The sequence below is a fragment of the Trichomonas vaginalis genome, chromosome V (genome assembly GCF_026262505.1).
Source record: "Trichomonas vaginalis G3 chromosome V, whole genome shotgun sequence".
Taxonomy (NCBI): domain Eukaryota; phylum Parabasalia; order Trichomonadida; family Trichomonadidae; genus Trichomonas; species Trichomonas vaginalis.
Window position 1 is genome coordinate 30,645,283 of NC_067207.1, and position 14,194 is coordinate 30,659,476.

At 34.7% G+C, this 14,194-nt stretch overlaps 8 protein-coding genes across 8 annotated transcripts, besides 1 other annotated feature; 6 read left to right on the forward strand and 2 right to left on the reverse strand.

Annotated features, from left to right (window-relative positions):
- Positions 1-14,194: part of a mobile genetic element that runs on past both edges of the window.
- TVAGG3_0432230 (protein of unknown function, DUF4106 family) lies at positions 4,383-5,783 on the forward strand (the record flags this gene model as incomplete). Its single annotated transcript, XM_051233817.1, has 1 exon — positions 4,383-5,783. A coding segment is annotated over one exon (1,401 nt), but the record flags the coding sequence as incomplete, so codon positions are not given.
- TVAGG3_0432240 (protein of unknown function, DUF4106 family) lies at positions 6,141-7,004 on the forward strand (the record flags this gene model as incomplete). Its single annotated transcript, XM_051233818.1, has 1 exon — positions 6,141-7,004. The coding sequence occupies one exon, from the start codon at positions 6,141-6,143 to the stop codon at positions 7,002-7,004; it is 864 nt and encodes a 287-aa protein (XP_051103548.1).
- On the reverse strand, positions 8,572-8,991 carry TVAGG3_0432250 (uncharacterized protein; the record flags this gene model as incomplete). The annotated part of the gene is made up of 1 exon (XM_051233819.1): positions 8,572-8,991. The coding sequence occupies one exon, from the start codon at positions 8,989-8,991 to the stop codon at positions 8,572-8,574; it is 420 nt and encodes a 139-aa protein (XP_051103549.1).
- TVAGG3_0432260 (uncharacterized protein) lies at positions 9,836-10,633 on the forward strand (the record flags this gene model as incomplete). Its single annotated transcript, XM_051233820.1, has 1 exon — positions 9,836-10,633. The coding sequence occupies one exon, from the start codon at positions 9,836-9,838 to the stop codon at positions 10,631-10,633; it is 798 nt and encodes a 265-aa protein (XP_051103550.1).
- Positions 10,663-11,442, forward strand: TVAGG3_0432270 (uncharacterized protein; the record flags this gene model as incomplete). The annotated part of the gene is made up of 1 exon (XM_051233821.1): positions 10,663-11,442. A coding segment is annotated over one exon (780 nt), but the record flags the coding sequence as incomplete, so codon positions are not given.
- TVAGG3_0432280 (protein of unknown function, DUF4108 family) lies at positions 11,937-12,356 on the forward strand (the record flags this gene model as incomplete). Its single annotated transcript, XM_051233822.1, has 1 exon — positions 11,937-12,356. The coding sequence occupies one exon, from the start codon at positions 11,937-11,939 to the stop codon at positions 12,354-12,356; it is 420 nt and encodes a 139-aa protein (XP_051103552.1).
- TVAGG3_0432290 (uncharacterized protein) lies at positions 12,373-12,825 on the reverse strand (the record flags this gene model as incomplete). Its single annotated transcript, XM_001281585.1, has 1 exon — positions 12,373-12,825. One exon carries the CDS (start codon positions 12,823-12,825, stop codon positions 12,373-12,375), a length of 453 nt encoding a protein of 150 aa, XP_001281586.1.
- Positions 12,862-13,071, forward strand: TVAGG3_0432300 (P-loop containing nucleoside triphosphate hydrolases family; the record flags this gene model as incomplete). Its single annotated transcript, XM_001281584.1, has 1 exon — positions 12,862-13,071. One exon carries the CDS (start codon positions 12,862-12,864, stop codon positions 13,069-13,071), a length of 210 nt encoding a protein of 69 aa, XP_001281585.1.

Below are 14,194 nucleotides of genomic sequence, written 5' to 3' on the forward strand. Positions count from 1 at the left end.
ACTTCTTCGTAATGAGCGTAAATCAGACAAAAATATATTTTAGGTGAAGTGGTGAGATCTCACCTCTTTTCTCACCTCATGATTTTTCATGAATTTATGTACATGTTTTTGTCAAGACTTCTTCGTAATGTTTTGTCAAGACTTCTCGTAAATGTTTGTCAAGACTTTCATCGTAAATGTTTTGTCAAGACTTCTCGTATTTCCTTTACCCGTTGAATTTTGATAAAAAAGCCAACCTCGTAGCATTCGGGCGTTGGTATATCGTCACAAAGACATGCTATGTTTTTGAGTCGCAGCCAACTTTTGGTTCACTCGTATCTTTTCAACTCAAAACTCGATGAATTTTCCCGAAATAAAAAAAAGTTAGTTTTTAAAAAAATATTTTTTATATTTTAATTGCTAAGAACATGTTTTAGCAACAACAGCCCAAGCTCGTTAGTCATGAATCCTTACCTTCAATGGTTTGGTAGCATGATTGAAAGCTCTCAATTCCTTCTTCATATACTTTCGAAAACAGAAATCCAGAAAGATAAAGCCAAGAAACTTCTGCCAATGGAGATTTAGTCATTGGCACTGCGAAAGATGAAACAAATGATAAGAATATCTTTATGAAATGCAGGATATATTATTGACCATCTTACTAGAACAGTTCCTATGAAATCCAACAACAAAAGTTTTACCTATTTTCCAGAGAATTTGCAAGAAATAGAAGTGAAACCAACTGACTCAGTTGAAATAATAGAATTCATTACGTTAAGGTAAACTATTGAATTTCTTGGATTTCATTGAACTCACCAAGAGTCATCGACAAAGATGACTGCGATATCGGTATATAAGAATGTTTCTGCATATATAAATCGGAGGCAGTTTAAGAACCTAGCGAACAACTTTGTTTCGTTTACTTGCGTGAATGTGTATAGGTCAGAATAAGAGATAAAGATAAAAGATGTAAATAGGAGATGAACGAAATAAAACGCCGCAACTTGTTTGAGTTAAAGAAACCACTTGAACGCCTGAGTAGTTGTACCTTGCAGGACAAATTTTCAATGTACAATTGCCAAATATGAAACGCCACAATGTTTCTACATGATAGTTAAAGCCAGCAATGAGGACAATACTACTACTCCGTCAAGAGATAGAAGTATGCGAAACAGACTATGCTGACTTAATAGAAAGATAGCAGAGAACCAGCAAAAGAAAACAAAATGGACATGTTAGCATTCTAAACAAAAACATATCCAACAGCAGAAGATTTCCTTCTATTCTGACGTTCAAGAAAAATATAGAAACTTTCCGCAATTGTGAAACTTTTGACATGACGTGACAAAAATAGAAGCTACGACCATGTTAGAATGTTCAAATTATCATCGTACAATTCATGTAAAACGCTTGGTGATAAAAAACAGCGTGAGAAAAAGAGCGTTGAGATCGACCTCGTTCACCTAAAACTATTATTTTGCGCGAGGTAAAATGACACAATATTTCCATTATGATAACTGTCTTTTTTTTACGAGAGAAACTTTGACACTTCGTCAAAAAAATCCGCTGAAAATCATATCTTTTACTACAAACATTCAAGCAGGTGAAAAAACAGGTGCAAAAAACAGGTGAGATCGCACCTCTTCACCTAAAACATTATTTTGTTGATTTACGTCATTGATCGATGAAGTTTTTGACAAAACATATACGAAGAAGTCTATTTCCTGTGTTGTTGTCAAAATTCATGTTGTCAGCCATTTCAAAAAGATGGTTAGTTGACCGAGGGACCGAGGACCGAGGGGACGTGGGATGACACACTAGAAACTATGAAAATCGTAAAAATGGCGGAGTAGGAAAAAACGCTGGTCGCCGTAAAACTTATGGAAATCGTAAAAAAAATGACCAAATTTCATTATATAACTGTTTATTTTTTTTAGGAAGAGAATTTTGACACTTCGTTCAAAAAAAAACCACCCTGAATATCGTTGAAAAAATGACCAAATTTCATGATAATAACTTGTTATTTTTTTACGAAGAGAACTTTGACACTCGTCGGTCAAAAAATCCCTGAAATCGTGAAAAAATGACCCAAATTTCCATATAATAACTGTATTTTTTACGGAAGAGAACTTGTGACAGCTTTCGTGCCAAAAAATCCCTGCAATCCAAATTCATTTTATACAGATAGAAAATCTTACTCGCCTAAACATCATGAAAATTCGTGAAATTTTCTCTAGACGCACTTTTCCTCGGTCTTGCATAAAATCCTAAATCGTGAAAAAATGACGCAATTTCGATTATATAACTGTTGATTTTTTACGAAGAGAACTTTGACACTTCGTCAAAAAAATCCCCTGAAATCGATGAAAAAATTGACCAATTTTCATGAATTCTCCATATATGTTTGCTACATCGAAAACCGAGGATTAGAGATTCCAATTCGAAAATTCGTGAAAAATTGCGACCCAGACTTATTTCGAGGGTCGAGATTCCGTAGACAAAATCGTAAACAAATTTCGACCCCGATTTATTCGGTGGTCACCTAAAACTCATGAAATCGTGAAAAAATGCACACAAATCTTCATCTATTATAACTGCTTATTTTTTTACGGAAGAGAACTTTGACACTTCGTCAAAAAAATCCCTGAAATCATATCTTTTTTAGTATAGATAGAAAAATAAACGTTAGTTTTTTATAAATATTTTTTTATATTTTGGTATGTGTAAATACATAGTATGACAAACATTTGAGTTGAAACAGTTAGAAAGTATAGACAATTGACACAAGTGGTTGCGAATATGTGATTTAAACGTAAAGATAACTCAAAAAGAAATACCAACAAAGTATTCTTTGTGCAGACATTCTTAACACTAGTCTGGAAAGAAAACATCCACGACTGGGTAGAACTGGTTCTACTCAGAAAATTTTGACCAAAATGAAAATCCTGAGCTATTTGATACTACGGTAAAGATTCTATGGAGACTGCCAGCATATCTCATCGACAATAAGTCTCGTATACCATAGTTTTGTATGGTTAGACGCCAGTTTTGGTATAACTTCCATAACATGAATGGTTCATTTCGATACGGAACGTTGCGTGAAGCCTTAAAAAAAAAAAAGGTAGTGGGGCCTCCAGGCACTTCGTGCCTTCTAGCCCTGAGGATGTTTGGTATAATGAAGTTTTTTTTTTCTTGGGATGGCCTTCCAGGCACTTCGTGCCTTCTAGCCCATAAAAAGTTTAGTATAAATGAAGTTTTTATTCGGAAAACCTTCTTCTGGGTCGAAAAACATTATATAATGTGTCGCTTTTCACAAATTATATATGTTTTCATGTTTTGTCAAGACTTCTTCGTAAATGTTTTGTCAAGACTTCTTCGTAAATGTTTTGTCAAGACTTCTTCGTAAATGTTTTGTCAAGATTTCATCGTAAATGTTTTGTCAAGACTTCTTCGTAAATGTTTTGTCAAGACTTCTTCGTAAATGTTTTGTCAAGACTTCTTCGTAAATGTTTTGTCAAGACTTCTTCGTAAATGTTTTGTCAAGATTTCATCGTAAATGTTTTGTCAAGACTTCTTCGTAAATGTTTTGTCAAGACTTCTTCGTAAATGTTTTGTCAAGACTTCTTCGTAAATGTTTTGTCAAGACTTCTTCGTAAATGTTTTGTCAAGACTTCTTCGTAAATGTTTTGTCAAGACTTCTTCGTCATAGGCACGGAGATAGGACGGTTATTTTACAAAACTAACAACACGTTGACCGAGTAGTTTTTTGAGCTGAACAAAAAGTGTCATATAAACATCTGTCAAAAACCGTTTTTTACTTCACTTAAAATGCCACGTAAGCTACGTAAGAATATACGTAAGAGGAAGGGAGCATTGAAACATCCAATAGTAAAACTGACACCACAACAACAGTTGCAACAACAAATGATGAATGACCCCACTATGTTGCAACAAATGTCAAGCAACCCTATGCTTTTAAACCGAGTTATTGGTGCACAGAGTGGAGGTTTAAGAGCGGCACTTTTAGCGAAAATGGCAGGCTATGGTGGAGCTGCAGACGGAACAGCCTATAACCCTCAAAGTCAAATGAATTTGAGTTCACTCAAAAATCAAATATCAGATGTCAAAAAGTCAAACATAGACATACAGAAACAAATAAGTGAAAACGAAAAGAAACTAGAATATGACAGACACACAAAGAAACTCAATGAGTTAAACGTAGAGAAAAAGAAGAAAGAAGAACAACTGAAAGAACTAAGTACAGAGGAATATGCGAAAAAAGTGTCAGAAAAGCAGCAGAAGTAGCAAAAATGGAACAAGATGTCATAAATTTGAAAAACCATACTACTCAATATAAAGTACTGAAAGATGAAGAAATAAAACAAAAAGCCCTGAAGACATATATGGATAGCGATGAGTATAAAAAAGAAGTTGAAGCAAATGTAAAGGCAGAAAAACTTTTACAGTTGCAAAACCAAACCGTACAGTATGAAAACTTAGCACAAGAAAGTAAAAATAACGACGCAGCCATGCAAAAGGCAATGAAAAGCGCAGAATATATAAAAGCTAATAATGACTGGTTAGATGCCCAAGCCAACGCTAAAGCAGCCCAACTTATAGGGTCAATAAGGACAAAAATACAAGCGGATGAAGACAGTTCAAATGAAGCTTTAATGAATGCTGACTTTAAGAACGCCTTCGAAGCTCTTCATAGTAAGGTGAAACTAGTGAACGACTTCTCATCTGGAAAGAAACTGAAGTCTGAAGGTTTCGACAACGAGTTAAGAGAAGTAGCACAAAATATGACGAAAATAACAGATACAGCAACGAGACAGGCAGTTCAAAGTGCCTATGACGCCGTTAGAGTAACTGTTGTGGAAAGTCAAGAAAAAGAGTTACAACAGACCAAAACAGACCTAGTAAATGCTTTCTTAAGAACGAAAAGTCAGGTAGGACATTATGCTGCAGATGGAACATATGTGCCAGCTGGTGGAACTTATATACCACCAAACCCTCCAAGAGAAGCACCTGCACCAGGACTACCTAAAACATTTACATCGTCACATGGACACAGACACAGGCATGCACCAAAACCAACACAACAACCAACAGTTCAAAACACTGCACAGCAACCAACAGTTCAAAACCCTGCACAACAACCAACAGTTCAAAACCCTGCACAACAACCAACAGTTCAAAACCCTGCACAACAACAACCACAAACAGAGCAAGGACATAAAAGAAGTAGAGAACAAGGAAACCAAGAATTCTTAAAAATGCTTAAGGAAGACTATGGTTACCCAGATACTCTTGACTTTAGTGACAGATATAAAGAAGCTATTAGAAAGTTCAAGGAAGGAAATACTGACCCGAACCTATTTAGCTTTATGGTTCAGCACCAAATGGGATATAATTTCAAACCTGGAAAATACAAGCTCGCTAAGGGATATGATTTAATAGCATATCATCCAAATGACATGAATGAATTTACTCCTAGATATTTGGTGTCAGAGCTAAATGATAATTCAACTCTCTTCATGAAACGCGTAAAAAATAGAGACGGAACGAAAGAAGAAAGGTTTATGAGTCCGGATGACTTAGATAGGGAACTTTTTAAAAACGGTCTCGGAATATATGAAATGCCAGCAGATGAGGTACAAGAAACTCCACAGGAAGAAGTTCAGATACAACCAGACATGGAAGAAATAGTTCAGCAACAACAGCTAGAAGAGCCTGAAGGAAACGAACAAGTTCCTCCTTTGGAAACTAACTTCACAGAACTAGATGAAGATTTGGAACAGCCGAAAAATCTTGACCCTCAACAAGTGTATGCGGAGAATATGGAATCTTTCCAAGAGTCTAAGAAAAATTCGGCTGACATAGTAGAAGAATATCGAAAAATGTTCGCCGACATACAAAAGACTCCAACATCAGATGAAAATATCCAGCATAGAATGGAAGTACTGAAAGATAATGTACACAAATACAACAATCCTTTTTACTTACGAGCATATAACGTTCAATCTTTGGATGAACTCGGTGAAAATAAAAGGTTAAATTTCAACAAAACATATAGAAATGAAACATTGTTTAAAGTTCATTCAGAACCTAGCCAATATGGAAACAAACCTACTTTTGTTTCTGCAGACGATGGAACTACAATGAGATGGGGTCATAAAGCTAATCCGGATAGGTGGTTCATAAACTTACAACCACAATTCCAAGAAGTTGTAGACGCAATGGAAGTGAATGGTGAACCAGATGTAGCTGGTATTTTCAGCGCGGCTTTAATGCCATTGAAAGATATGAAAGATGCAGATATTTTGAACCAGTATGAAATGAACATGGCTGATGGAAATATAACACCTGACGTTCTAGAACATTTATCTCAAAGAACTACACAGAACCATAGAGATGGTATATTTGGTGAAGAGTTTAGAAAGAAAGTTAGGGAGAGAGAAGGAAGAGAACCTATTGTACATGACCTTGCAAACGAAAGTTTACAAAATGTCATAAAAACTTACTTTGCAGACAATGAACCGAGAAGGGATGAATATTTAAGAAAACTCAAATGGACAGTACCAAATGAAATGTTAGTATTGAAAAACATGTTCCTTGACAAAATAAAACCAACTACAGAAATAAATGACGCAAGACTGAAACATTGGGTAAAAGCTTTCCCATTCACAAAAGATATTATTGGTAACATGGAAAGAAAACCAGAATGGCTACAAAAACATATATTTGGAAACGAGCTTATTCCATATGGACAAGCTCTGTTTGAAGAGCTTGAACCGGAAACTCAGGAAAGAGTCATGCAAACAATACGCGAAGACTCAAATACAAACTATGACAAAATCTTTCTAGGATATAGGTTACCTGAGATAGGCGACCAGAGCCCAAAGGCAAAAAGGACATGGGAAATTTACAACATACTAGGTGAACATGAGGCAAAGATGCAACAACTTGAAGCAGAGGGCAAGTTACCAAAAGCGACACCAAAGAAGAAGAGTAGAACAAAGTAAAGCTTGGTACGAGTGGGTTCTATTATGACAAATAAATTCAACTATTCTATATTTTTACCCATATGAAATGTACGCCGCTCAGAATATAACGCCAACAGTTTTGGATGCCATGAACGGAAATGTTTCCGAATGGTATAACGAATGCGACAATGCCATTAGAAGGTCAGAAATAGTTCCTGGAACTTACGAATATACAACTGCTGTTTCTTATGGAAATGTAGGTGAGTTTGGTGAAGGTTCTTCAACAACAGTAGATATTGCTTGCGACAGGTTTCATATTATTTCTATTGACAACTCATTCTTATACGTGGAACAAGACATTGAAATAAAACCTTCTGCCAAGTTGTCTGACAAGAAAGGTTGCAATGGAATTTTCTATGTCGGATACCAATATGCTCCAGAAGTTTTCATGGATATAAGATATATTCTAACTCTGACTTAGTTCAAACAGTAACATGGGCAAACTATGAATGGTTCGCTTTGAGAAACTCAGTACAACCACAAGCTAGAGAACAAACAGACCAGTATGCAAATATTGAGAAAATAAGAAGACTTGACCCTAACGTTCCAGGAGTTTATGTTAACCTTTCTGGTTCAGATGGAACTGCTGCCACTAAAGTAAAACTGAAACTTAGAGTTCCTTTGTCATCTTTCCTCATCTTCAGGTTTTTAAGATACTTGCCAAACTGGGCAGGAAAAATTTCTATTGAACTTACTCCAAGCAAAAATAACTTAGTCATTGCACCAACACAAGACCCATTCACTATTACAGACGTAAAGGGAACAAATCAAACGTCATTCGCCGAATTTTGCAAAGACAAAGTTGACTTAGACTTTGGTTTCTCAAACTTCAACAATGAAGTAAACTATTATTTCAATGCTGCTGGAACTGCTTGGGACCCAGTTAAGTTTACATGCGAAAAATTTGAATGCAAGAGAATAGAAAGCAGACTTGCAGTCTATATGTTGGACCCAGATATTTCAAATGCTTTAGCTGCCAAATATATTGCAGTTCCACTTATGTTCCCTATACACCAAATATCTGTCAAAGACTTTGCAGGTGAAGTTGGAAACCAAAGTGCTGACCCAGGTGCAAGAACAGATATTGCTTTAACAACTGCAATGAAACATGCAGATACTATGTTTGTACTGTTCAGACGAACTATAAATGACTATTCTTGTTTCTACAACCCCGGTATTAAATATCATATAAACATAGATGGCAAATATTATCCAAGAGAAGAATATTCTACAGTTGAGGATATGAGGTCATACAACTTGACATTAGATGCTATGAACTTTAACAACAACTTCACAACAACCATTAACCCTGAAATGCAAAGTTCTATTATGCCATATGTGAAAGTATGGACTCATACAGGAGGTCAAAAAACTCAATATACAAATGGAGACCGTTCAAACTTTTGGCTTGGCATTCCATTTGCTGACTCAGAAGACTTTATGGGTGGTATTTCAACTGTTGGTACAGTTCAAATACAATATACTGGTGACAGAGACGGTCCAGATGAACTGAGAGCAAAGAAGTTTACAAAACCAATAGCACTTTTCACGGAAGATGCTCTTTTGAAGATTCGTTCGATGAAACCTGCTGGGGCTCCTCAGATTGGCATAACGACAGCTTCCATCGAGCAGATTTTGGCAGCAGGTCAGTAAGTTGTTCTTGAACTGACTTCTCTCCGTCAAATATTGACAGTACGCCAGTTTTGACATAATATTGTAAGATAAACTTACCTTTAGAAATATCTGTAAGTTTTGTTGTTATATTTTTGTCTGCTTCAAGAACTTTCACCATTTCAGTTATACCAACTTTCTTTGCTTTATGGAAATATTTTGGTTCAGCAAATATTGCTATTCTATAACATTTACCATTGTTTGTATAAAGAACTATTCTGTCAATGTATTTGTATTGTTTGTGTGTGTAAACTTTGTTCTGCTTCAATTCGAAGAGATACTCGAATACGTCCATCTTTTTATTCTAAGTAAAATGTCATTTCCGAAAAATAGAAGCGTAAGTGTTTCAAAAGGTTTAATGGCGGTGGCAGATGTGAAGTTAAATTCACCAACTCAAACAAACAGTCAAAGTATTGTTGTCAATGTCAAAGACAGAGATGTTGAAGTGGGGAAACCATACGAGGACGAAGATGGTATAACAATTGTTCCTGTAAAAGAACAACCAACATATCCTGAAGTTAGCAGAGACTTAAGTTCTGTTGCAGATATTCGAAACGACTACAACAACTGAAAGACAAACTTCAAACTCAGGAAGATTTGTCAAGCTTTAAGCATAATGTTAAACTTGGTCGAACACAACCCTGTAAAAGTGAACTCATATGTCATCGCACCTCATGAAGTTTTGAAAGAACTATTGAAACTTTTGACAGAGGCAGACGATATAAACATCAAAGAAATAGAACCCGACATTAGTTGCTGTGGTGTTTCATATAATGTCATTGACAAGATATACGTTATGAAAGGAGGTGAAACGTTGAACTTAAAGTATAGTTTCCCAGACGTCATAAAAATATTTGACGACCACAACATTTCATTAAAATTTATTTGCTAAGTAAAAATGTCAAAACTTCTTGAAAGATGTTTGAAGAAAAATAATATAGACTTTATTTCATGTAAAGGACTTTACACACTTTTGAACGATATGAAAGACCCTGTTTTGTTTGTTCGTGTAGACAAAGGAAAGTTCTATGTCTTTACAAAATATTTGAACTTCTTAGACAGAGAACTTCAAGAAACGCCATGTGAAAGTTTAGATGAAGTTCTTCTCCACTTTCAGAAAAACTTTTAAATATATATAAATGGCAGAAGATATAATGGTTTATACTATTACGACTAAAAACCCTGAGTCATATAATTCTATAACAACAAACTTACAAAGTCCTCAAGGACGATATTGTAAACTAACCTTAAACACAATGACGACTAAAGCCTGTTTTGCTCTTTTGACACCAGAAGACTTTATTGTTGTGAATGGTAAAAAATACTCCTTTGAAGATACTTACTCAGATATACCACCAACAGGTTTTGTTGACTTATTTAATACTTTAAGTACGGGTGTAACATGTGCTGCAACTAGAGCAGGTTTCATTATGTTTGGATGTCCGACTGAGTTTACTATAAACAATATGAGCTATAATACAAAACTTATATCTGGTTTTTACTACCAACAGTTTCCTATAACAGGAAAAGGTGTCATACAAGGTTTGTCTGTTCCATTGACATTAAGCACACCAATCTTATATATTGTTTCAAACTTAGGTTCAAAGTGTTATTCGAATGTCGACAGAAACTATTATGACCAAAAGATACTTATGCGTATAAACAATACTTTCTCTGCTGGTTTGCCTATTGTTCATTCGAATGCAGAATTTTCAACCTTAGTGAACTCAAACACATTGGCAAGTATAACGTTGACATTAGTTGACGCAAACTTTGTTCCTGTAAAACTTTTATGTCCTATGTATTTGTCAATGACGGCAGAAAGTTTCGAATTGGAAGATGCAACTGGTGAAAGTATTGTATTACAAGAACAACTTCAACAACAAATAGCTCAAGAACAACAAATGCAACAAATGCAACAACAAAGTCAAGAATAAAAAAAAATAATTTTTTTATTTTTATAAAAATGTACAGAATAGATGTTTCAGATTTTTATGACTTCCAAGCATTCAGAAATATGTGTCCATTTCGAGACTATAACAAAGCAGTCGAGAATTTGAAACGTTTAGTCATTTATGTTGACTCTGCCCCAGAATGTTATGTCATGAAAGAATGGGATGTTGTCTTTAACAAACCAAGAGCAACAATAGTGTCTGAACAAGAATGTAGACAGAAACTTAAGAAAATAAAAGTTGTACAAGTTGGAATGAAGATGTTAGATGCTTGGGATATCTTATTGTCAAAGTTAGAAGATTTTTCAGTTCGAGGTATAAAGTTCTATACACCTTCTCCAAACTTCTATTCTATCTTCACTGGATATAAATACGAACAAGTAGAATGGAAAGAAAATATTATAGAAGCTTGGTTAGACCATGTCAAAGAAATTATATGCAATGGAAACGAAAGAGTCTATGAGTATATCTTATGTTGGTTTGCAAACATCTTACAACATCCAAGTGCTAAGAATGAAACTGCTCTCATTATAATTGGAAAACAAGGAACTGGTAAGAACACATTCTTTACAGATATTTTGTGCAAACTGTTAGAAGGTTATTCGAACCCGAATATGACAAACTTAGAAAACATCTGTGGCAAGTTTAACTCCTCAATAGAGAATATGAAACTTATAGTTTGCAATGAACTTCAAAGTATAGATACAACAAAAGTTTTGAACTCAGATGCTTTGAAGAGTCTTATAACAGACAAAGTTGGTGTTGTTGAAAGAAAGTATAAAGACCAAAGAGTTTGTGAAAATGTTGCAAACTTCATTATGGTTTCAAACAATACTGTTCCGATGAAGTTAGAAAGTTCTGACAGAAGATATGTAGTTGTCAGAACGTCAGATTCTCATATGCAAGATACAGAATATTTTGACGACTTAGCAGAAACTTTGACATCTGACTTTTACAACCACTTGTTCTCATATTTTATGACATTAGATATTTCTAAGTTCAATCCAAGACAAATTCCACATACCGAAGAGAGACAAACATTGTTAGAAGCAAACAAGAGTGTATATGAACTGTTCGTAGATGAAACTGACTTTGTGTCATTAGATGAAAGGTCATTGTACGATTCGTATAAACAATATTGTCAAGAATATGGTTATATGGCAGCTTCTAAACGTACATTCTTGGCAAATGTCAAAAGTCTTTTAGACGTACAGAATGGTGTATATACAAAGAAAAATTTTTATGAGTAAATTTAAAAAAAAAATATTTTTTTTATCCGATAGAAAAGATGACAAAATTCATCTCAGTAAACAAGTACATGTCAGGACTTAAAGAAGAACTAGACCCATTCACATATTTGAATGTTTACTTCTACCATTTTGAAAAGTCTTCATTCAGCAAAGTTTGGAACATCGAACCAGTTAAGTTTGCTATTGTGACTAAAAATGGTGCGAAATTTGAAGACTTAGACATAGAAGGTTTGTTAGCAGTCAAAGAAAATTTTGACAGAAGGTTCTCAAACCTTAAAGAAGGCAAAGCATACAAACTTGTTATACCTTATGAACCAAAGAAAGCAGACGACTATGAATATTATGAGTCTAAGATAGTTGAAGTTCAAGGTAAATTGGGTAAAAAGATTTTAGAGTCTAAGCCAGTGTTTGCCCCTAAAGAGGAAGAGAACATTGACATTGACCCAGAAATGTTCTAAAAATAAAATTTTATTTTTACATGTCAAATTTCTTTTTCTCTGGAACTGGTTCAGGTTCTTTCTTCTCTTCTTCTACTTTCTTTTCTTTCTTTTCTCTCTTCTTCTTTTCTGGTGGAGTTATGTCAAATTTGGCGCAACCATATTTATGTAAAAGTTCTTTGTCCTTTAATAGCTCTTCTATTCTGTTTTCTATTTCATCTTCAAGAACAGCGCATGTGTCTTCTTTGCATTCTAAGAAGTTTTGTTGGACTTCATCTTTCCAAGAGGCGTCATCTCTGTCAACAAGTCTGTCATTGACAAACTTAAAGACTTCTCTGCCTAATGTTTTATGGTTCTTGTCATATTCCCAGAAACAGAACTTTAGAACAAATTCACCTTTCTTGTTTACACTATGTAAGATTTTATGGTCGACAGATGTTTTGCTGTCAAAAAGCTTGTCTCGAATATAGATAGCGAAATCGCTAGACATTTTCTAAAAGATAAAAATTTTAATTTTTCTAAAAATATGTTAGAAAAAAAGTTTGCTGACATTGACAAGAAATTTGAGAATGTTTTAAACAAGAACAAGAGGAAGTTAGAAAATGCTCAGATAAAGCCTATACATGACAAGTTCTTATTTGCTCAGAATGGTATAACAGGTCTAATCGCACCACCTGGGTCGGGTAAGACTTTCACTTATCTTAAAAATTCGGTTGCGATTTTGCCTACTAATTAATCATAATTTACCTTTAACTAAAAAATATTACATAAATCTAACAAAAAAACCTTTAGCAATAAAAATACATTTGCTCAAGCCTATCGGCAACTCAAATCTAAAAAAACTTTTTATAACATTCTTATTACAATTTTTATTTTATTCTTATATTTATATTTTTTAGTTCACTTTTTAAATAATGATCTTTAGATTGAACCAATAACGCGATTTTCCATATAAATCGCGATTTTTTAGAAAAATCGCGACCACAATAAAATCGCAATTCATTAAAAAAACGCGATTTTTAAAAAGTCGCGATTTTTCTAAAAAATCGCGATTTATATATTTAAATCGTGATTTAAAAAAGTGGTTGCGGTTTTCCCTAATACCAGGGTTGTAGAAACAAGAATAGTCATTTATAGTTCGTCTGAACAGTACAAACATAGTATCTGCATGTTTCATTGCAGTTGTTAAAGCAATATCTGTTCTTGCACCTGCGGCTCCTGGATTTTGGTTTCCAACTTCACCTGCAAAGTCTTTGACAGATATTTGGTGTATAGGGAACATAAGTGGAACTGCAATATATTTGGCAGCTAAAGCATTTGAAATATCTGGGTCCAACATATAGACTGCAAGTCTGCTTTCTATTCTCTTGCATTCAAATTTTTCGCATGTGAACTTAAATGGGTCCCAAGCAGTATTGTTGTCTGCTGTTCCTGAGAAGTAGTAGTTTACTTCAGTGTTGAGGTTTGAGAAACCAAAGTCTAAGTCAACTTTCTCTTTGCACCATTTTCCAAATGGTATGCTGGCAGCTCCACCAGCTGTATCTGTAATAGTGAATGGGTCTTGTGTTGGTGCAATGACTAAGTTATTTTTGCTTGGAGTAAGTTCGATAGAAATTTTTCCTGCCCAGTTTGGCAAGTATCTTAAAAACCTGAAGATGAGGAAAGATGACAAAGGAACTCTAAGTTTCAGTTTTACTTTGGTTACTGCAGCTGCAGTTTGTCCAGAAAGGTTAACATAAACTCCTGGAACGTTAGGATCAAGTCTTCTTATTTTCTCAATAGTTGCATACTGGTCTGTTTGTTCTCTAGCTTGTGGTTGTACTGAGTTTCTCAAAGCGAACCATTCATAGTTTGCCCAT